Source organism: Narcine bancroftii, chromosome 7, assembly GCF_036971445.1.
Source record: "Narcine bancroftii isolate sNarBan1 chromosome 7, sNarBan1.hap1, whole genome shotgun sequence".
NCBI lineage: Eukaryota > Metazoa > Chordata > Chondrichthyes > Torpediniformes > Narcinidae > Narcine > Narcine bancroftii.
Window position 1 is genome coordinate 78,250,344 of NC_091475.1, and position 23,661 is coordinate 78,274,004.

General features: G+C 44.9%; 2 protein-coding genes across 3 annotated transcripts in view; one reads left to right on the forward strand and one right to left on the reverse strand.

The window, feature by feature from the left end:
* The window catches only part of LOC138739043 (collagen alpha-2(IV) chain-like), a 171,842-nt gene extending 157,790 nt beyond the window's left edge, over positions 1–14,052 (reverse strand). The window contains exon 1 of one of the 2 annotated variants that reach the window (XM_069890422.1): positions 13,824–14,052. The gene's annotated coding sequence lies outside the window, so the exon portion shown is untranslated. Of the gene's footprint in view, positions 1–13,495; positions 13,588–13,823 lie in introns of those variants that run through there. The other variant, XM_069890423.1, reaches the window with a different exon arrangement.
* A 504-nt stretch (positions 14,053–14,556) lies between these two features.
* The window catches only part of LOC138739044 (collagen alpha-1(IV) chain-like), a 163,400-nt gene continuing 154,295 nt past the window's right edge, over positions 14,557–23,661 (forward strand). Inside the window, exon 1 of the mRNA XM_069890427.1 lies at positions 14,557–14,780. Within this exon, the coding sequence (XP_069746528.1) occupies positions 14,709–14,780 (72 nt within the window). The 5' untranslated portion in view covers positions 14,557–14,708. The remainder of the gene's footprint in view (positions 14,781–23,661) is intronic.

Genomic DNA, 23,661 nt, shown 5'->3' on the forward strand with positions numbered 1-23,661 from the left:
AAAGAGACACACTATAGGACCCATTGAAAATTATGCTGGAGAAATTATGATGCTGGATAACAAGGAGATGGCAGAGGAACTAAATGAGTATTTTGTGTCAGCCTTCCCCGAAGTCAGAGATCTCAGGGAATAGAATTAAGTACAGTCAGGATTACGAGAGATAATGCTAAGTAAGTTAAATGCAATAAAGATAGATAAGTTTCCCGGACTGGATAAGGTTCTGAAGGAGGTGACTTTAGAGATTGTGGAGGCATTGAAATTGATTTTCCAGAAATCAATAGACTCTGGCATGGTTCCAAAGGATTGGAAAAATCGCAAATGTAGTTCCACTGTTTAAGAAAGGTGGGAGGCAGAAAAAAAAATGAAATTATAGGCCTATTAGTCTGACTTCGGTAGTTGGAAAGTTATTGGCGTCGATCCTCAAGGACAAGGTTATGAAATACCTCAAGCTGCATGACATGATAGGTCCATGATAGGTTTCATGAAGGGAAGATCCTGCATGATCAACCTATTAGAACTTTTTTTTTGAGGATATCTCAAGTAGGATGGACAAGGGAGAGGCTATGGATGTCATGTATTTGAATTTTCAAAAGGTCTTTGATGAGTTGCTGCATAAGAGGCTGCTTTAATAAGATGAGAGTCCATGGAATTACAGGAAAGATATTAGAATGGGTCAAGCATTGGCTGATGGGCAGAAAGCAAAGGGTGAGAATAAAGGGATCTTGTTCTAGTTGGTTGCCGGTTACTCGTAGAGTTCTGCAGGGGTCAGTGTTGGGGCCTCTTCTTTTTGCAATGTATATTGATGATGATTTAGATTGTGAATTGAATGGTTTTGTGGCCAAGTTTGCAGATGACACCAAGATAGGTAGTGGAGTATGACGTGCTGAAGAAACTAAAGGTTGCAGGGAGATTTGGGCAGCTTAGAAGTGGGCAAAGAAATGCCAGATGAGATACAATGTTGAGAAATGTATAGTTGTACATTTTGGAAGAGGAAATAAACAGGCAGATTATTATTTGGATGGGGAGAAATTTCAAAAGAGCAAAGGGACTTGGGGGTGCTTGTGTAGGGTACCCTGAAGGTTAACCACTAGGTTGGATTGGCATTCATTCAAGAGGAATAGTGTACAAGAGTAAAGAGGTGTTGATGAGGATCTTTGAGGCAATGGGGAGTCCTCACTTGGAGAACTGTATGCAGTTTTGGGCCCCTTAGAAGGGCTACAGAGAAGTAGAGAGAGTACAGAGAAGATTTACCAGGATGTTAGCAAGAGCTAACATATGAGGAATGTTTATTGGCTCTTGGACTGTATTCATTGGAGTATAGAAGAATGAGAGGGGATCTCATAGAAGTATTTCAAATGCTGAATGGATTGGACAGAATAGATGTGAATAAAATGTTTCCCTTAGTGGGTGAATCCAGGACAAGAGGCCGCACTCTTAGAATTAGAAGGTACCCACTTAAAACAAAGATGAGGAGAAATTTCTTTAGCCAGAGGGTCGTGGATTTGTGGAATTCTTTGTCACATACAGCTGTAGAGGCCCAATCATTGGGAGAGTTTAAGGGAGAGATTGATAAGTATCTAATTAGTCAGGGTATCAATGGATATGGGGGAAACAGGGCAGAATTTGGAACTAGGTGTGAGAACTGTTTAGCTCAGGGTGGATTTGCAGAGCAGACTCAATGGATTTCTTAAGTTCCTTTATTTTGTGATCTTGTAATTTTGTGAATACGGCTTAATCAAATTTACATGCCAGACCTGAATTTCTCATCTGCAATTGGAGGTGTTTCAATAACATAAGTGATCTCATTAATTTTAGATTTAACTTTATACGGTCCTGAAAACCAAGCCCCAAGAGGATTTGAATGTGTCAAAAACAGAACAAACACTGTCACCAGGTTTAAAATTTCTCATCTTTCCCCTGTGATTACACCAAACCCCACCTTCTATTGAGTGGCCTTTAAATTCTCCTTTGCCATTTAACAAACTTTATTCAACCAATCCTTACATTTAAATCCATAATCCAACAAATTTAAATGCACATTATTATTAACCCACCATTCCTTTAATAACATTAAAGGACCTCTCACCTCATGTCCAAACACCAACTTGAATGAATAAAAACCAAGTTATTCTTGGACAGACTCCCTCACTGCAAATAAAAGCAAATTAACCCCTTCATCCCAATCCTTTTCATTCTCAAAACTAAGATCTCATCATGTTTTTAAGGGTCAAATGGAACCTCTCTGAGGCCCCTTGACTCTCTGGACTGTATGCAGAAAATACAATCTACTTAACTCTCAATTCATAAACCACTTGTGGAATAAGCCTGACATAAAATTACTCCCTTGATCTGACTTAATTTCTCTAGGCAGACCAACCAAGGTGAAAAAACTTTAACAAAGCCGTCACAATTTCCTTTGTTTTAATGTTTCTCAGAGGAATGGCCTCCAGAAACCTTATGGCTGCACACATAATTGTTCATAGATACTTATTCCCAGCTTTGGTTTTGGACAATGGGCCAACACAGTCCTTCTCTTTTAGCCATGGTGGGGTTCAACTATTTTCTTCAGAAGAGACTTTCCTTGGCCACCATGGGATTCAACAAGCTTGTTGAGCTTTTCCTTTAATTACTCTCTCTCTCTCCTTTCCCATTTATGGTTCTACTGAAGCAATTGCCAATTTATTGGCTATAGTCACCAACTCCCAAGCAAAAATTCTCAAGCAAGAGTAATGCCAAAAACCCCTGTATCCATGGCTGGTTTGTTGCTGTTGATTTCACACCCACACACACTTTTAATTATCTTTACCAAAGGAATTTCCTAGACTAAACTGGAATTCCAATCACCAAGCTCCATCTTGATTCAGACTCAGACGATTGATCATTAATAAAGTGTGTATGTGGAAAAACCCAGACCATTATAGTCTGTGTCCAATATTCAAAGAAAGAAAAATGCCCCAAACCCCCCACGTCAGTCAGTCAGTCCAAAAGCAGTTCATAGAATTCAATCTCAAAGCTCATTGTTCAAATTCAGGTCCTTAACTGAATAATAAAAGGACATTGTATTGAACATTGGAGAGAAATGACTGATGTTCCATTGCCGTAAACTTATGAATTAATTTTCAAGGCTTCCTTTGATAACTTCCCTCTGTTCTCAAATTGTGGTTTTTAAACCCTTCATTAACTTATGGGGCATGTGCCTGCCACAGAGCTCTCCAGTTGGTCTCCGCCGCTCCAACTGTTGTTCTGCTGCTCCAACTGTTGTTCCAATTGCCGTTCTGAACGTTCCATTCTCTATCTCTGTCTGCACAGCTCAACCCCGCTGCACCATAAGTCACACAGAGATCCCAGCAGAATTCCATCCTTTGTGATGACAATCCACAGTCCAAAACGTCAGTCCACAGTCTATAACATGCCTCTTTTTCCTTTCCTTCTAAAATATTGTTATTAAGTTTAACATATAGGGATAACTGATATCTCGCCTTTGTTTTTGTACAGGGTGATGATGATGGTATCACGAAGGTCCTGAGGCATCTTTCCTTGGTCCCAGAAGAGCTTGAAAAACTCATGTAGTTTGGCATGCAGAGTTTTGCCGCCAGCCTTCCAGACCTCTGGGGGGATTCCATCCATACCTGCTGCTTTGCCATTTTTCAGTTGTTCAATTGCCTTATATGTCTCTTCCCAGGTGGGGACTTCATCCAGCTCTAGCCTTAAGGGCTGTTGAGGGAGCTGGAGCAGGGCGGATTCTTGGACTGAGCGGTTGGCACTGAAAAGAGATTGGAAGTGTTCTGACCATCGGTTGAGGATGGAGATCTTGTCGCTGAGGAGGACTTACAAGTAAATCTTTGGCTTGGCTTCGCGGACGAAGATTTATGGAGGGGGTAAAAGTCCACGTCAGCTGCAGGCTCGTTTGTGGCTGACAAGTCCGATGCGGGACAGGCAGACACAGTTGCAGCGGCTGCAGGGGAAAATTGGTTGGTTTGGGTTGGGTGTTGGGTTTTTCCTCCTTTGCCTTTTGTCAGTGAGGTGGGCTCTGCGGTCTTCTTCAAAGGAGGTTGCTGCCCGCCAAACTGTGAGGCGCCACAGAAAAGCTCACTGTAATTTCCTGGCTTATCCCTGCTTATCTTCCTAAACAAGGCCCAACATTACCCACCTCCATTCATCAGGTGACTAATGCACCAGAAAAATCTCTCAGCCCGACTAATGTACCAGAAAAATCTCTCAGCCCCTACCCACCCACCCCCACCCCACCTCCGACATCATCCCAGAATGCATCTGGTCAGGTGCTGGGTTTATCCACTTTCATGTGTTTCCATCCTCCTTCCTAGTGTTGTTATAGAAAATCATGGATCCCTCCCCTGAACTCATGAACTTCCATGTCTTTCTCCATGATAGATACACATGAGAAGTATTCATTTATACCTTGCTCATGTCCCAAGGCTTTAGATAGCTACACTGATCCTCAAGGATATCTACTCTCTCCCTAACTAATTGTTTAAATATACTTAAAGAATCTTTTAGGATTCTGTTATTTTATCTGCCAGGAATATCTCATAGCAACTTTTTGCCCTCCTAATGTCTTTCTTGAGTGTACTCCTCTGTCCAAGCTGCACTTCTCACATGCCTCCCTCTTCCTAACCAGACCCTCAATATCCCTCTAACTAAAGTTCCCTAATCCTGCCAGCTTTACTCTTCATTCTAATAGGAACATTTTGAAAACTTCCCATCTCATTTGTGAATAAAACTACACTACCACCAGACATCCCTTTGTTTTGAAACAGCCCAGGTTTCTCTCTAATGAAATCAAGATTAGCCTCCCCTCAATTTTGGACTCCATCTCAAGAACCACTTAATTTTTTTCCCACCACTGTCATGAACCCGTTAGTGCTCCCCAACTGGACATCAACCTCATTTCCCAATTACATAGAAACATAGAAGATAGGAGCAGGAGTAGGTCATTCGACCCTTCGAGCCTGCTCCGCATTCAACGAGATCATGGCTGATCTTAAAGTTCAGTACCCCATCCCCGCCTTGTCTCCGTAACCTTTAATACCCTCATACTGAAGAAATATATCTAATTCCCTCTTAAATACATTTAATGAACCTGCCTCTACTGCCCTCTGTGGCAATGAATTCCACAGATTCATCACCCTCTGGGTAAAGAAATTCCTCCTCATCTCAGTCCTAAATGGTTTGCCTATTATCCTCAAATTTTCCCATAATTGGAAACATCCCATCTGCATCCATTCTGTCCAGTCCTGTCAGAATTTTATACGTCTCTATGAGATCCCCTCTCAATCTTTTAAACTCCAGGGAGTACAATCCCAATTTGCGCAATCTTTCCTCACAAGTCATTCCTGCCATTCCAGGTATCAGCCTGGTGAATCGCCTCTGCACTCCCTCCATTGCAAGAACATCCTTCCTTAGATAAGGTGACCAAAACTGCACACAATACTCCAGGTGTGGTCTCACCAAGGCCCTGTACAGCTGCAGTAAGGTATCCTTGTTCCTATACTCAAATCCTCTTGATATGAAGGCCAACATACCATTTGCCTTTTTAACCGCCTGCTGTACCTGCATGCTCGCCTTCAGAGACTGGTGTACAAGTACCCCTAGGTCTCTCTGCACTTCCCCATCTCTTAATCTATTGCCATTCAAATAGTAATCTGCCCTCCGGTTTGTATTACCAAAGTGGATAACCTCACATTTATCCACATTGTAGTGCATTTGCCATGTACCTCAATTTATCCAAATCACATTGGAGCTTCCTGACCCCCTCTTCCGTGCACACAACCCCTCCTAGCTTAGTGTCATCTGCAAATTTGGAAATATTACATCCAATCCCCTCATCCAGATCATTAATGTAAATTGTGAACAGCTGGGGTCCCAGTACAGATCCCTGTGGTACCCCATTGGTCACCACCTGCCACTCAGAAAATGAGCCATTTATCCCAACTCTCTGTCTTCTACCTGCCAGCCAGTTCTCAATCCACATCAATACTTTTCCCCCAATCCCATGAGCCTTGATTTTGGAAGCCAGTCGTTTATGCGGGACCTTTTCGAAGGCCTTTTGGAAGTCCAGGTACACCACATCCACTGGCTCTCCCCCATCTATTTTACCTGTCACCATCTCAAAGAATTCCAATAGATTTGTCAAGCACGATTTACCTTTTGTAAATCCATGTTGACTCCGTCCGATCCCTTCTCTGCGAGTCATATGCTCCACTATTACATCCTTAATAATGGATTCCATCATTTTGAAATCTGTAAGGCTCACCGGCCGATAATTCCCCGCTTTTTCTCTACCCCCTTTTTTAAATAGTGGGGTAACATTAGCTACCCTCCAATCCATGGGTACTGATCCTGAGTCTATCGAGTTCTGGAAAATAATTCTTAAAGCATCTGCTATCTGAATGGCCACTTCCATGAGTACCCTAGGATGTAGATTATCAGGCCCTTGGGATTTATCTGTCTTCAATCCCATCAATTTCCCCAAGACCATGTCCTTAGAGATACTGATTTCTTTCAGTTCCTCCCTTGCATTAGTCTCTATGTTTCCCAACATCCTTGGGAGGTTATTTGTATCCTCTCTTGTAAAAACAAAACTAAAGTAAGAATTTAATTGTTCTGCCATTTCCTTATTCCCCATTATATATTCCCCTGATTCCGACTGCAAAGGACCTACTCTGGATTTCACCAATCTTTTCCTCTTGACATATTTATAAAAGCTTTTGCAGTCAGTTTTTATATTTGCCGCAAGCTTACTTTCGTAATTTATTTTTGCTCTCTTGATTAATCCCTTTGTCCTCCTTTGCTGCATCTTGAACTGCTCCCAGTCTTCGGTTGCAGTCCTTTTTTTGCCAATTGATATGCTCTCTCTTTGGACCCAATGCTGTCCCTAATTTCCCTTGTTATCCACGGTTGAGTCACCTTTTTTGGTTTATTTTTATGCCAAACCGATATAAACGATTTTTGCAATTTCTCCATTAGATCTGTGAATGCTTTCCATTGTCTATCCACAGTCAACTCCCCCATAAACACCACCCAATCAATCTTACTCAACTCCCGTCTCATACCATCATAATTCCCTTTATTTAAATTCAGGACCTTAGTCTCGGTTTTAATTTCATCACTCTCCATGTCTGTAGGGAAATCTACATATTGCTTGAGAAAATCTTTGTGGACATACTTAAATTGTCACATTCTAATCTTTTAAGTCAGTCCTAATCAATATTAGAGGTTAAAAATCACCCCCCACTATGTTGTATTTCCAGTGAAATTTTCCCTGTACACTGAAATATACCTGATGCCAAGAATTTCCTGGGAGTTGCATTCATGATGCTGTGTTTATTGTTGTACACATTGTACAATGTACATCTGCTCTGAAATTCCTACTTGCTGCAACTGAACATGGACAGTTTGTGGGAAAGAAGGGACAAAATTAGAAAAAAATGACTGACAGTTTCAGCCCAAGAATATTACCTGACCTGTTAAGTCCCTCCAGATTCTTGCTTCCCTTTAAACCCATCTCTGTTCCTCATCCCCGTCACTTCCATGATCCCCTCAGTCTGGCAAAGAGTTACTCCAGAAACCCTCCACTGATGCTATTAATGACTGTCAAAATTTGTTGTCCCCAAGTTCTGAAGTTCCCCACAAATGAAAACATTCTCTCCAGCATCATCATCCTGAACACATTGTATGATTTTGAAGTCTCGTTTTCCCGGAGAAAACTTCCAGGCAGTTCAAATACAAGAACTTTCCAGTTTTAACCTGAGTAAATCTTATCCACCCCTTTGTAGATGCCCCAACAGGATGGTGAAGGCCAGAATTTGCCATGCCTGCCTTCGTCAGATGGGTCACTGAGGACCAAGTTGGGACACTTGATGATACAGAATCTGAATTACTGTGTGCGGTTCTGGTTGCCATAGCATCTATCTGAATCTTAATTACTGTGCTGTATTTCGAAATAATAAATTATGGTAAGGTTTGAGACTTATTTATACAGGGAATGGAGAGATAGAGATCATGTACAGGCAGGTGGAATTAATTAGATTAGCATCATGGTTGGCACAGGTGGGTTGGGCTGAGGTACCCATTCCTGTGCTGTTCAATATTCTATTGCATGGAGAAAGTTGTAGACTAGCTTCTGTGCTGGTGGGGATCTCAGGAGGAAGCAGAAAGGGATTAAGATAGATAGGATGCAGAAAAGATTTACAATGACGTTGACTCAATTAGTGGGCTTGAATTATGAAGAGACATTGGATAGATGGGGGATGCTTTCCTTTGAGGAAAAGAGGCTGAGGGTTGTCCATTCAGGGTCATAGAAAAGTTGAATGTATCTTTTCCTAGGTTAAGGGAGTCCAAAACTAGAAGGTATAGGTTCAAGGTGAAAGAGGAAACATTAAAAGGTGAACTGAAGGATTTTTTTTCCCCACACAGGAAGTGGTGGGTATAAGCTGCCAGAGGAAATTCAGGGTGCGTACAACTATAGGTTTCAAAAGACATTTAGACTGGTAGGTGAACAGGAATGTGATAGAGTGATTGATATGGGCCAAATGCAGAGAAACATGACCAACTTGGTGAACTTGGGCTGAGGAAGGTATTCCAGCCTGATATGTTGACTGTCCCTTTCTCTTCGTGGATGGTCCCTCCAACTTCTCATTGTTTGCTCAATGTTTCAGCACCTGCAGATTCAGACAGGCACCTTGCACAGCATGGATGAAATGGGCTGAAAGGTTCCTTTCCACAGGGCTGTGTAACATCTATATTTCAGTATGGAAACCAGCAGCATACCCATGTTGAGGTTGGCTCGTTGCCTGTTGCTGCAGTCACATCTGGAAACTGGCACATTGTTTTCTTGCTATCTTTGTATTCTGAACCAAATAAACTCATTAGATAATCCCTTTCTGCTTTCTCCTGAGATCCCCACCAGCACAGAAGCTAGTCTACAATTTTCTCCATGCAATAGAATATTGAACAGCACAGGAATGGGTACCTCAGCCCAACCCACTTGTGCCAACCATGATGCTAATCTAATTAATTCCACCTGCCTGTACATGATCTCTATCTCTCCATTCCCTGTATAAATAAGTCTCAAACCTTGCCATAATTTATTATTTAGAGATACAGCACAATAAGAGAACCTCTTGGCTCATGAGCCCACATTGCCCAATTATACCCATGCAACCAATTAACCCTCTAACCCGATATGACTTTGGAACATGGGAGGAAACCAGAGCACCTGGTGGAAACCCACACAGTCACAGGGAGAAAGTACACAGATTTGAACCCAAGACTCATATAGAATATTACATACATCATATAAATAGTACTTTAAAATTACAGTCCAAATCTCATCCCCCAACTGTTAACCAAAAAAAACATCCATTGTCCTAAAACAAGAGGGGTGTTTGAGCTGCCTTCATTAATTAGTCCATAACTTGATCTTCAGGAATTCAACGCTATTAACATAACTATATTATTTAAACCTTTTTGGGAAAGTTAATTATATCCTTAAGCCAGTACGATTCAAATAAGGTTTTCATATTTTAACAAACACATCATATTTTTTTCTAAGATTACAAGTGATCTTTTCTGGTGGGGGTGGGGGGGGGGGGCGGCACAACTTTGCATTTCTATATTCCAGCCAGTAATAAGTAGGGGGGAGTCGGACTTCCCTGTAACAGCGATACATTTCCTGGCTACCACTAGTGCAGTCCTCACAAACTGGATTTGATAATTTTGTGCCAATAACCATAAGATTGCTGAATAAACACAGTTCTGGTTCCAATGGAAAATCCACTTCTAGGATTTTTGTCAAAATTTCTTCCAACTCATATTAAAGGATCTTGCGTTCATGCGTAGCCAGGTTGAATATAAATATTCCAACCTCTAAACCACACCCAAAACACGAGTTTCAGATTTTAAACCATGTAATTTTTTACAGTGTAAGGTATAATTGATGAAGAAAATTGTATTGTACCAATCTATATCTGACATTAATAAATGATGCCATATTATCAGAGCACAATTTTGACCAATATCGTTCTTGAATCCTTTTCCCCAAAATCCATCTACCTTAAATTTATGTCCTCAAGTATTTCACATTTCTACTCTGGGAAAATGACTGTCTACCCCATCAATGCCTCTCAATTTTATAAACAACTAAATCTCCCCTCAGCCTTCGACTCTTCAGTAAAAACAATTGCAGTTTGTCTAAATCCTCCTAGCTAATACTCTCTAACCCAGGCAACATCCTGGTAAACATCTTCTGCACTCTTTGCTAATCATCTACATCCTTCCTGAACTGCAAGCAACATTCTGAATGAAACCTAATCAAAGTTTTATACAGCTGCAACACAACAGGCTCTTCCAGTCCATGAGGCCATGCTGCTTAAACACACCCATGTGACAATGAAGGCAAGTATGTCATACACCTTCCAATTCCCCAAACCACTTGAGTGCACCACTTTCAGGGAGCGATGAACTTGCACCCAAGATCCTTCTGTATATCAATGCTCCAAAAGGCCCTGCCATTTACTGTACAATTTCCTTTTACACAGATGGCACATTTAGCATAGCAGTGAACGCAATGTTATTACAGTACTACCAACCTGGCTTCTAGTCCAGTGCTGACTGTAAGGGGTTTGTCCATTCTCCTCATGTCTATGTTGGTTTCCTCCCATGTTTCAAAAACAGAGTTAGAAGGTTAATTTGTCACATGGGTGTATCTGAGCAGCCTAGACTCATGGACCGGAAGAGCCTGTTAGTGTTGTATCTCTAAATTAAATTATGACCTTCAAATTTCAACACCTCATCTATATTTGGATTAAATTCCAAATATCATTTCTCTAGCCATATTTCTAACTGTATCCTTTGACAAATCTTCCTTACTATCCACAGTGCCACCAATTTTTGTATTGTCTGCATTATTAACACCCAACTGACTGCAGAAGATATAGCACATGTCAATGGGCCAAACAATATCTCAACTGTGGTACTGAAGATGTGTGCTCTGGATCTGGCTGTGCCTCTTACCAAATTGTTCCAGTACAGTCACAACACTGACACTCATCTAACAATGTTACCCAGGTACATCTTGTTCACTAAAAGTAGTACAAACCTAATCTGGCCCAATCTACTCTCAACCATCAAAGTGATGGAAGCTGTCATCAGTCTTATGAGTAAATTTACTTCCAATCATCAATATCAATTTCTCCAATTTCCATTGAACCCCTTTCCTGGTCTTGCTCTTTCCATCATTCCTCTATCCCTTTCTCCATTCCCCCCCCCCCCCACCATCTTCCCTTCCTTCTATCAGGCATCCATATTCCTTTGGTCTCTGCCCTTTTCACCTCAATTTATCTTCTTTCTCTTCCACCCTCCCACCTGTATCCACCTATTATGCATTATCAGTCAGCATGTCTTCCTCCCCTACTCCTCCCCTCTCCAACTTGTTATTCAGGCATATGTCTGTTTTTTGGCACTCCTGAGGAAGGTCTCATTCCTGATATGTCCACTGCCTTTAACTTCCTGTAGATGGTGTGTGTCCTGCTGAGTTTCTCCAACACTCGTGTTGCTCCCCAATGCCAATTTTGAGTCTCACCATGACCATGGAGCTCCAGAGTCAAGGTAAGAGTAGCTGCCCTTGACATCAAGGCAGCATTTGACTGAGTGTGGCGTCAAAATCCGAAGTCAATAGGCATCAAGAGCAAACGTTCCAGTGTCCTGGAGTCATGGCTTGCATGAAGGAGGACTGTTATTATTGGAGGTCAAATATTCCTGTCCCAAAGCACATCAGTGCAGGAGTTCTGCCCAACCACCTTCTGCATCTTAATTCCATCATATTGTCAAATGTGGAGGTCTTCCTACCTCTTAAACCCCTTTCACAAGAATGAACAGGGCAAGTGAACAACCACACCTCATCCAGAGTGGGAACTCCCTCACAACATCTTCACCAGAGGACTGCAGAAGTTCAAGGCTAAAGTTCACTGTCATTGATATTTGTTTAGGGATAGGGAATAAATGCAAGCCTTTCCAGGAGTTTAAGCTGGATAAAACCATAAAGGAGGGGAAACTGATGAAGGCAAGGGAGAAACAGCAGTTCAAAGCAGACCGTGATTTCATGTAATTAGTGTCACACGATCACACTCATTATGCTACATGGTGAAAATGTGATACGTTTATCTGTCACTGGTCAGCGTTCACTTGGGTGACTGTCCTGTGATCAAACTTTTATTCAAATTTTGAAATGGCACCCATTGGCTCAAATCTAGTCATTAATAAGTGAGTGGGACACATTTTCCTCAGCCATTCTTGATCTCTGCCATGGGAGACCCTGGCCAGGGAGCAAAAAGCTGAATCAAATGGACTGGGAAGGGGATGGTCAGTAATGTTGCAAAATGAAGAAATTCTATCCAATAACATGAACCCAAACCTCAACTCCGGGATACAAGGATGTGGTGGCTTTAGAGAGGATGCAGAAGGAGTTCCCCGGAATGTTGCCTGGACTGGAGAGTATTAGCTACAAAGAGAAGTTAGAGAAACTTGGGATGTTTTTTTTCTGGGGCGCCAGAGACTGAGGGGAGACCTGATAGATGTTTATAAAAATTCTGATTGGCATTGAAAGTATTCTGGGGCAGAAATATGAAAAACTAGAGGACATAGGTGTAAAATGAGAGGGGGGAAAGGGTTAAAGAGCAACGGAGTGGCAAGTATTCTACGGTGAGTGGCGAGTAAAAGGAACAAGCTGCCAGAGGAAATGGAAAGTGGTGGGTACAGCACGGTTACGCTGCCGGGGAAGGGGTGGAAGCAGATACAATGCAACGTTTAAGGGTCATTGAAACAGGCACACGAACATACAGGGAATAGAGGGATATAGACCACTTTCAAGAAGATAGATTCGTTTTTGCACATGGTCGGGTTAGAGGGTGGGCCGAAGGACCTGTGTTCGATACTTTGTGGAAAGCTGTCACAGTGGACATTGAGGGAGATATCTGCGGAGGCAGCAGAAGGGAGGCTTTGTATAGGTGGGAAGACGGGGCTATTTAAATGATCCCGGTCCCATCCCCTTATCCGGAGTCGAATCCCTTCGCATTCCGGTTTCAGGTGAGAGAGCTGCTTCGATTCCCTACAAGACCTTCCCACCCGCACATCTATCAGTTTCCCACAGTCTCGCTGTGGCAGGAATCGAGGTTTGAAGCCCCTTTTCCTCTTCATTGCAGCGGGCTCATGGGTGTCTGGTGGTGACAACAACACTGGTACCAATTTCTCTGCAGAGTTACACGGAGTTCATTGCGGGCAAGGGGCGCTAAGGGTATATTGGGCTCTGTCCGTCACTGCCCGGACACCCGAGAATGCCGCAGCACCGATACAGGAAAACTCGCAACAAATTGGCGATGGTGCATTTCAGAAAATCACTCAGGAAATTTCGGTCAACCCTTTTCTTCCCTTTGTCATTGAAACAAAACAATAATGAAATTATATTGTGAATAAATACCCAGTCGCCGATCCCAGGATATCTGCGTTAATTCTCGTTCACTGAACGCATCGGCTACTTGGCCAGATTGGATTAGGGGAACCTCAAGATGAGGGTTCCGGGCAGCGGCTTCCACGGCAGACAGAGCCCCCGCCCCTCCATCAGCGCAGTGAAGCCCTTCGCCCACTAACATCCTGTGTGTATGTCTTTTCCCCAAGAAGACCGGGGCTCCCGGTCACCATACCCCGAAGGTTTGGTCTCCCTCTCCCTGATGCACTTCCCCCCACCTCACCCCACCCCACCCCACCAACCAAACACTCGCCAGTACAATTTTGGACCGAGTTCTCACCGCTGCCTCCAAGCTCGGAGCGTGAGCCAGGAACGGGATTGCCGCGAGCAGCCCGCAAACCCGAGGGAACATCAGCCGGACTCCACCGATGTCAGCACTTTACATCCAAGGCAAGGGCGAGCCACACGAGAGGAACGGGTGCCGAGTCTCCCCTCTGTGCACAAGGACCTTGGTGTGGAGTCGCAGAACGGTTCGCCAGTGGGTCTCAAAACAGATTTGCAGGAGTTGGGATCAGCTCTCTATTCCCAATTTGCACGCCCCTCCCACCTCGCTGACCCGAAAAGAGCGTTTAACCCTTGCCTGTACTGCCCATCGCTCACTTGAGGGAGAGGGGTCCCCACTTTCAGGACTCTCCCCGGATGTGCAGGAAAATTGATTCTGCCCAGGTAGACATGCCCTTGCCTTGATACACAAACACAAGCCAATACCGCTTTCTCCCAGGAGATCCAGGGAAAAGGATGGAAGGAACTGGGAAAGTTTTCCATCTGGATCTGAACTTTGCAACGGGCAAAGCTTGTATCCTGGCGCCCGTGCAGCGTTCAAGCTGGATGGGTTACTGCCCGCACTGATCCCGGCTAACGTACACGGGCTCCTTGTTCTTTGACGTTATTTCAAAGTCGACATGGGGGTCCCGTCTCCCTCAAGAGATCGTCGGGAAGTGCAGCCAAGGGTTAAACGTCCGTTTCGGGATAGCGTGGGAGGGGCGTGCAAATTGGGAACAGAGATCTGATCCCAACTCCCGCAATTTGCGTTCAGACACATGGGAGAGTCGTTCCACTCCGCACCAAAGTCCCGGCGCACAGGGGGGAGACTCGGCACCCGTTCCTCTCGTGTGGCTCGCCCTTGCTTCTGATGTAAAGTGCTGACATCGGGAGAGTCGGGCTGATGTTCCCTCGGGTTTGCGGGCTGCTCGCGGCCATCCTGTTCCTGGCTCACACTCCGAGCTTGGAGGCAGCGGTGAGTAACTCGAACTGAAGTTGTATTGGCGAGTGTTCTGTCAGAGTGTGTGTGAGGGGCGGGTGTTGGGGTAGAGGGAGCCTGTGCCCTCTGGGTTATAGTAACCGGGAACTCCAGCCCGGGCTTCAGATGGGAAATGCAATAATTGTTGAACACACAAGCGCGCACATCCGACTTCGGGACCATCGGCACTCTGGAAGTTCTGGCAGGCAGCTGGGCGGCGGGTTCTTCAGGGTGTGACTGCACCGATGTATTTGAGCGAGGTGGGAGGCAGAATTAACCCCGTTAGCTTTGTTACGGATGAAGAGAGGCTGGTGTGGTGACTCTGGGTTGTTTATTCAGTTAAAGGTTAATGGGAGGGGGTGTTCTGGGGTGACGGGTGTCCCCTTGTGTGCTGGGTGGGTGAATAGGATGAACATCACCCTCCGGATTTGATCGCTCAAGTGGACTGAATGAATACGTGTGCTTCCTGTGTTCCAAGAGGGGGGTCCAGGCTCGTACTCGGGGTGATGGTCAGTATTCCCGGGCGGTGGGGGGGGGGGGGGTGGGGGCAGTCTCAGCAGGGAGTGTGACCACAGAGTCCTGACACATTGGAGTCACAGCCGAGATACCCCTCACACACTCTCCCGATCCCACACTCATCCTGTACTGGAGTTCTTGTGTAAACGAGAAGCTGAAGGACTCGGCGGGCCAGGCAGCATCCATGGGGACAACGCGTGGAGTCTTAAAGGGTCCCGGGCTGAAACGCCCACTGACCATTTCAACTCGCGGACTCTCCTTGACTTGCTGAGTCCCTCCTGCAACTCCATTTAGATTCCAAACTCTGCAGTTCTTGGGTTTTTTATCCCCCATGAAGTCTTTGCCGTGTCGGGATCAGGGAGAAGAGATTCCTTCCGCTGTAGACAGCACCCCCTCTCCCCATCAAAAGCAGGGGATGGGTGACCGTCTCCCCAGTGTCGTTCCATGACCGCCACCTCCTCTGCGCCAGGAAATCTCTCCCTGGCTGCCTGGGAATTGATTAATAATTCACGTTTTGGGCTTGAGCCGTTCATCAAGCGTTGCGTCTCTGCTCCGAATCCTCTTCATAAATCTATCCCCAGCCTCGTTCTCCAGACAATTCGCTCCTGCATTCACCACCCCCACCCCCTCTCTCCGCCCGATTCCTCCTCACCTTCTCGCTGTCCAATTTGACTCTTGTGCATATCAGGCCGTGAGTCGTCACCTTAAAGATGCGGTGGAGATGGGACACATCACTGGTAAACTCGTGGCCTTGTACGAGGAGTGAGGATGAGTGTGAGAAAAGTTGTGCAGGAACTCTCCCACCCTCGCAGGGGGGACTTGCTGTGGTCACATATCGATATCCCAGATCGAATAAAAAATTGGAATAAAATCTCCCATTGGATGTAGAGAGCGCCCCTTGTCCCCCAGTCTGCAGTGTGCGAAGCCTGGTCTGGCTTGCTAATCGTCCGTTGCTGGAAGTGGATAGATTGGCCCTGATCCGATGTTACACGATCCACGGAATGTTGTTGTAGGGCCACTCTGGGAGTGAGTAAAGGCTTTTGTAGTTTCCATTGCTCCTGCAGAGGTCCGGGCGGGAGGTGAAGAAGGGAGAGGCTGGGAGTGTGAGGGCGCCGAGAGGGGATGGAGACGGGAGACAAGTGGTACAAGTGCTGGAATCTGGAGCCCAAACAAATTGGTGGGAGAACTGGGTCGGGCAGCATCCGTGGAGGGAAATGGGCACTCGATGTTTTGGGTCGAGACCCTGTATCAGGATTAAGCGGGGTGAGTTGATGCCGGGGATAGTCGGATTCAGGCGAGAAGGGGTTTATTGGCAGATCGGGTCAATTGGGGAGGGAAATATGACATTGTTTATTGTCACGTACCGAGACACAGTGAAAAGCTTTGTGTGGAATCCAGTCAGGTCAACCCATCCTCCAATAGGTCATGCAACATAAAACACAAATGGAAAGTATAGTCTTGAAGAGAACAGTTCAGTTCGAAGAATGCAAGGACAGCGTTTTTTTAACCAACGAGAGGTTTGTTCGAAAGGTTGATAAAAGCAGGTGAAAAAAGAAAGGTCTTTGAAACTGGGGGCGCGTGTTGTGTATCTTATGCCTGAAGGAAGGAGGGAAAAGATTGTGTGTCCGGGCTTTCCTGAAGCATCGCTTGGTATAGAGGGTGGGGTAGGTGTGTGATGGCCTGAGCTGTGTTCATAACTCTCTAGAGTTACTTGTGGTTTTTGGGCAGAGCGTCCCAAATTGTGATAGATCTGTACAGGATATTCTGTGTGGTGGATCCACTTTAAAAAAAAAACTACCAAGGAAAACTGGGGTCATGCTGAATTTCATTAAAGCTTCTCGGGAAGTCGAGGCGTTGGTGCATCTGTTTGACTGAAGAAGATTGATGATATTTGTACTGAAAATCTCTGCACCTTCTCCAATACAGATAAGGGCGTCTGCTCCACTGTTTCCTGAAATCAATTCGTTTTGCTGACATTGAGGGAGACGTAGTGGTCTTGACACCATGCCACTAGATTCTCCATCTCCTTCCTGTATCCGACATGTCCTTGTTTGTGCTCTGGTCTCTAACAGTAGTGTTGGCTGCAAATTTATAGATGGAGTTAGAGAAGTGTCTGGCTGTACAGTTATGGTGGTGACATCACGGGAGAGTAAGAGAAAAGACCACAATGAGTGGCAAATGATGGAATCTTGTAAGAAACTCCACTCAGCTCTGGATCACCTCAAAAACAGCAACTTGTACATACAGCTGCTCTTCATCGACTACAGCTTGGCCTTCAACACCATCAACTGGATCCTTGACTTACTCATTGGAAAATCACAGTAAGTACGAATTGGAAACAATGCCTCCTCCTCACTGATCATTAACACAGGCACAGCCCAAGGATGTGTGCTTAGTCCACTGCTCTACTCACTCTACACCCATGACTATGTGGCCAGACACAATTCCAATGCTATTTACAAGTTTGCTGATGACATCACAGTTGTCGGCAGAATCACAAGTGGCAATGAGGAAGTGTACAGGTGGGAGGTAGATCAGCTCATTGAATGGTGTCTCGCCACCAACCTTGTGCTCAACGTCTGCAAAACCAAGGAAATGATTGTGGTCTTCAGGAGAGAGTCAGGGAACCTGACCCAGTCCTCGCTGAGGGCTCAGTAGTAGAGAGGGTCAAGAACTTCAAATTCCTGGAGGTTGACATCTCCAGGATCTGTCAGTGCAATCACGAAGAAGGCTCAGCACAGGCAATACTTTGTGTGGGTTGAAGTAAAATCTCTTGAAAACTTCGACAATGTACTGTGGAGAGCATTCTGGCTGGTTGTATCACTGCCTGGTATGGAGGCACCAACTCTCTGGACAATAATAAGCTCCAGAGGGTTGTTAACTCAGCCTGTGACATCACGGACACCAAACTTCACACCTACAAGGACAATTACATGAAGCGGTGTCTTATTAGCCCCTTCTCCTCTGGCACCCTGTCCAAGGAACTAACTTGGAATTTACACTGTCTGAACACCGGTGTCAAATGATGTTGGGAATTAACCACCTCTACACCTACTCCTATCCCTGGAGTTTGTTGATGCCGGTGTGCTGGTAAAACCAGTGGAAAGGAGACAGCAGAAAGTCACATGTTTCCAGTTGAAGGTAGAACACGACAATCCCTGGGGATGTGTGTTCAGTGAAAAGCAATTAATATCCCAGATAAGGGTGGCCCAGTGGAAATGAGACAAAGGGCTTCCTATCCCGGGACACAACACAGCCAATTAACTGGGATGCCAATGAAGAAGAAGCTTTAAAACAAGCAGTCTCTCTCCTCAAAGACCTCCACTGTCCAGCCCATGCCCTCTTCCCTCTGCTACCATCGGGAAGGAAGTACAGGAACACTTAACGGCACAGGGACGGCTTCTTCTCTGCTGCCCTCAGATTCCTGAATGATCAATAAACCAAAGACACTACCTTACTTTTCATGCACGATTATTTTTATTTTTCATGTTATTGTTGTGAGATGTTTATAATATGAACATTTGCTGCTGCAAACACTGAATTTCATGACATGTTCATGACAATAAATTCTGATTCTGAAGAAAGGTGATGAGTAGATCACTGGTGGGCAGATGAGGAAAGTAAAGGGGAGGGGTTATGGGAGCCAAGTGGAAGAATGTGTGCATGGTGGGCAGATGGTGCGAGGTGAGGGAGGGGAAGTAAACTTGGTACCTGGAGGTGGGATGAAGGAAGTGTGAGAGGACCTGGATGGATCAGAAGGAGAGAGGAAGGAACTGAAGGAGTGCAGGGTAGCAGAATTTGGAAGAAACTGATAAGAGAGTGAAATTTCCAGTTGTTCCCATTTGTTGCAACAAATGTTCAGGAACAGAAGGAGCGCCTGAGTTCATGTCATTTCTATTCCTGGGGATGTCTTCTGTACTGACTGGATGAGGAATCCTTTCCTAGCTGTGCCACTGGACAGGCAGTGAGGTGGATATGAGAGTGGATCTGAAAGGATTCAGGTGAAGAAGATAGGATGGTGCTTGGAACTTAGTCTGTTATAGATTCCGATCCCCAGTAGAGTCTCCCAAGGCTAAGCTGCCAATTCGATCCAATACCATCAACCTATTCAATGCTCAGGCAATGGAAAGCTGGGGAAAGACACCTAGGAGGTGCCAATACTTAGCCCAGAGACCCAGCAGAGTGCCCCTTGTTCAGTTACAATGGCATCACCAATGCTAAGGAAGATTAATGCACTCCCTGTCCCATGGATAGTGAGCTCATGATGTGCCTTATCTACCACACCAGCTTGATTGTTTATTCGACACATTATATCAGATCGGTGTGATGGGTTATTCTGCGAACAGTCTAATAGGATAACACTAACATTCCTGCAGCCACATAAAGTAGAAGAGCACAATTATAGACTTGCAATGAAAAAGATGATCGATGCAAATCAAGGGCAGCATGACCTTGTGGGATTCATTCACAAGCCTGATGGCTCTGGGGAAGAAACTTTCATTAAGTGTATTGGTTCATGGTTTCACCCGCTTAAGCTTTTCCCTAGTAGGAGAAGAATGTCTGTGGGGTTTGATGGACCCTTCAGTACATTGGCTGCCTTTCCTAGGCAATCAGAGATGTAATTGGACTCCATGGAGAGGAGGGAAGTTTGTGCTAAGTTCTGAGCTGCATTCACAACATTGTGTAGTTTCTTTTGAACTTGAGAGGAGCAGCTCCAGTACCACACTGTGATATACCCAGTAAATATGCTTATGTAGAATTAAATGTGAGACATGCTGAACTTTCTTTGATTTTGAAGAAAGCTAAGCTGTTGGTGAGCTTTCATGGCTGTTGCTTCAACTAGGTCATTGGAAATATTTACTCCCAGGAACATCAAGCCTCCACTTCAGTGTTACAGATGTGGACTAGAGTGTACTTTCTGCATCCTTTCCTGAAGGCAATCATCATCTCTTTACTGACTGAGAGAGAGCTTGTTATCTTGGCTCCATCCCACCAGACTTTAGATTACTTTCTTCCCTTCATTATTTCAATACCTGGCCTGTGACTGTGTTGCCAGCAAATTTGAAGGCAGAATTGGAATAGTTTTGCTGTGCAGTGTAGAGGGGGTGTAGTAGGGGCTGAGTAAACTTTGAGGAGCATTGGTGCAGTACGATTTTTGGACATGATGCTAGCCAGCTTCAGTAATTACAATCCCCAACTTTCATGTGAGAAAGTAGAAGAGTTGGGCACAAACAGAACATTTTAAATAGAATTGGACAAGCATGTGGATAGGGAAGGTTCTGAGAGGTGAGCACCAAATGTAGACAAATGAGACCAGGCTGAGCAGGCACCATGGTTAACATGGGTGCGAGGGGCCGAAGAGCTTGTTTTCAATGCGGCAGTCCCCCTCCCTCTTGCCCCGCCACTCCCTCTTTCCCCATCCCACCACCCCCTCACCCTGCTGCCCCCCACCTACCCTGCCGTGCCCCCTCCTTGCCCCACCCTCTCACCCATTTCCCCCCCCCATGTTCCCGCTGACCTTTATACTCTCATTTGCACTAATCCTACCCTGCATTTGATCTTCAGATTTTCACATGCTCGCCTTGAGATTTTTACTGATCTGTAACCAGGGTGGAATTAGCAAAAAGTCAATTAGCTTAGAAATCCACACACTTTTTGGACATGGGAGGAAAATGGAAATCCAAGAGGAAACTCATGTTACCTGTTGCACAACCATGTCACCAATCTGGTTCAGTGAAAGCAAACAGCAAATGAAATTTATCTGGAATAGAAATATTTTCCCTGAGTTAACAAGTCCGACCTAACTAGCTCCTTGGAACTTCACCAAACCTATCCAAATTGAGGTGAATTGGCTGTTCTAAATTTCTTAGTCACTGGACGTAGCTCCACAACTTCATGCACATTGGGTATCTGGGGTTGTTAATCGTCTGGGAGTGCTCTGAAGTTTCCCAGGAATATTAGTTGGTCTGTTTTCTCAGGAATATTAAAAGCTGCAAGTTGAAGAGATGTTCAATGAATTGACAATGATTTGTTATAAAAATATTCAAAATGTTGCAAAGGATTTATTATTGTCTAAGATTCACCAATGTTGGTAGCAAAGAGTTTGTTTCTACTCCTTTTGCCTGTAGGATGAATATCCTAAGTTACCAATGGTATGAGCCATGCTAGCCAAAATAACATGTGGTGGTGACACATTGAGGCTTAAAAGTGTACATTCATGAGGAGCTCCCTCATCTCCCACCTACCAATCTTTGATTGGGGAGAACATCACTACAGTACTTAAAATATTCTTGGGGGAATTGTCGAGTGAGGCAATATGTGTGGATCTTGGAGTCGAGGGGTTGTATTTAGGCCCCATGAATTAGAGGAGCAAATATGTAAGGAGATTGCAGATGGCTTGTGGTGGTACCACTATGTACATAAATATATGTATGGGCTGGCCCGTCCCCTGAACCAGTGACTTCTCCCTCCCAGATATCCCCATAAAGGCTGTTACCCCTCAGCCCCTCCCTCAGTACTTTCCTTGGAACCGGGCTGGCAGCATGCAAGCTGCACTGACACTTTGAGGAGATTAAAGCCTATTAATCACAATGCTCCATCTGATAGTACATAGCTACAGGAATAATAGGATGGAAATAGTAGGTCATTTCAGTTTCCCTTGTGTTCCACAGAGACTCTTGCGTGCAAAGGACTTGGAAGGTTTGGAATTTATTCAATGTGGCGGCCAGAATACCCCAACGTAAAGCCGCCTAAAATACCCGAATGTGGCTGTTGGGAGGCCACCTGAAAGCGGAGAACCCTGACTCAAGGAGTACTTATCCAACCCTCCTCGGGTTGGTGTATTCTCCGTTTCCGAGCGCCCCCTCTTGGTACCTGAAAATGGGCGGGACTATGACAACAGTCGACAGGAGCCGGCGTTTGCTCTGCGGCGCCTATCCCTGCTACGGACCTTTCAGGTGCCAGAACAGTGCCTTCTGCGCTGCCACCTGAATGTTGCTTTGCACACACACGCAGCCAGCTCTGGAGCCACATTCTCCCAGCTATTCCACCTGAAAGTGGCTAATATACAAGTGGCCAGGCTAATGAGGATACAACAGTGGACCTCCTTTTGGGAAACAAGTAACTAAAGGGTCAGTAGGAGAGTACTTTAGGACCAGTAATCACAACATGAGTTTTTCAGTTGCTATAGAAAAAAATAGGATAGGGCCTCAATTTGGGACAAAATTGGAGCAAGATTTATTTTCAAGGCATTAGACAGGAACTTGCAGGGTGAATCAGGAGAGAATGGTTGCAGATAAATGGCCATCCAGCAAGTGGGAAATTTTGAAAAGAAAGGTGGAGAGAGTTCAGGGCATATTCTTGTTAGAGTGAAGGGCAAGACTGGCAGGAGTTGCGAACCCTAGATGGCCAGAGAAATTGAAGTTCAGGTCAAGAAAATAAAGGAGACAAATGACCGTTATGGACAGGTGAGATCAAAGGATCACTTTGAGAAGTAGAAATTCACTGAAGAGGCAATTCAGGAGGTCAAAGACATATGAGGTGGTTCTGGAAGATGAGGTTAAAGAGAACCTGAAGAGGTTCTACATTAAAGGTAAAAGAGTAACTAAGGAGAGAATAGGTCAACAAGGTTACCTATGTGTGGAGGTGGGAATGGTCCTGAATGAGCATTTCTCGTTGTATTTACTGTGGAGAAAGACGTGGAGTGAACTCGGGTATAAATGGTGATGTATTTGTACAGAAGAGGAGCTGATGAAGGTTGAAGAACCTGTTTCCATGCTGTAAAGAAAAATACAAATCCTCTGTTTCGATTGTTCCATCATTGGTTGCTGACCTTCCAACTGGCCCCAAGCTCGGCAATTTCCTTTCCTCTCTCTCCTGTTTCAAGATGTGCAGCTGAGGCTGACCTCTGTACCCACTCCAGAGCTCATCTACACTATGTCTGATCTTATCCAAACTCTGGAAAAGTCTACAGGTGCCACCATTTTTATTAAAAAAATGATTTTTCCCTGACATTTTCCATTAGCCTTTACCAAAGGTTGTTTGGAATTTTCAGCACGGAAACCATCCATCCCTTTGACCCTGGACCCACTGTGAGTTCCAACATTTACACGCTTCGCATTTAACTTGCAGAGGTCTCTGCCTCTTGTACTCAACCAGATAAACTCTTCCATGCCCCAGCAACTCTTAGCGTAACATAATTTCTCTCCTCCTAAGCCCCCTACATGATGTGAATCGGCATTTTTATTTCTAAGCATGCACACACTGGTCTGATCCTCCACTCTGAGCTCCCACCTGAATTCCATCTCTCTTCCTCTCATCCTTCTCCCTCAATCCCCCAACATGACCTCGGTGTTGATGGTCC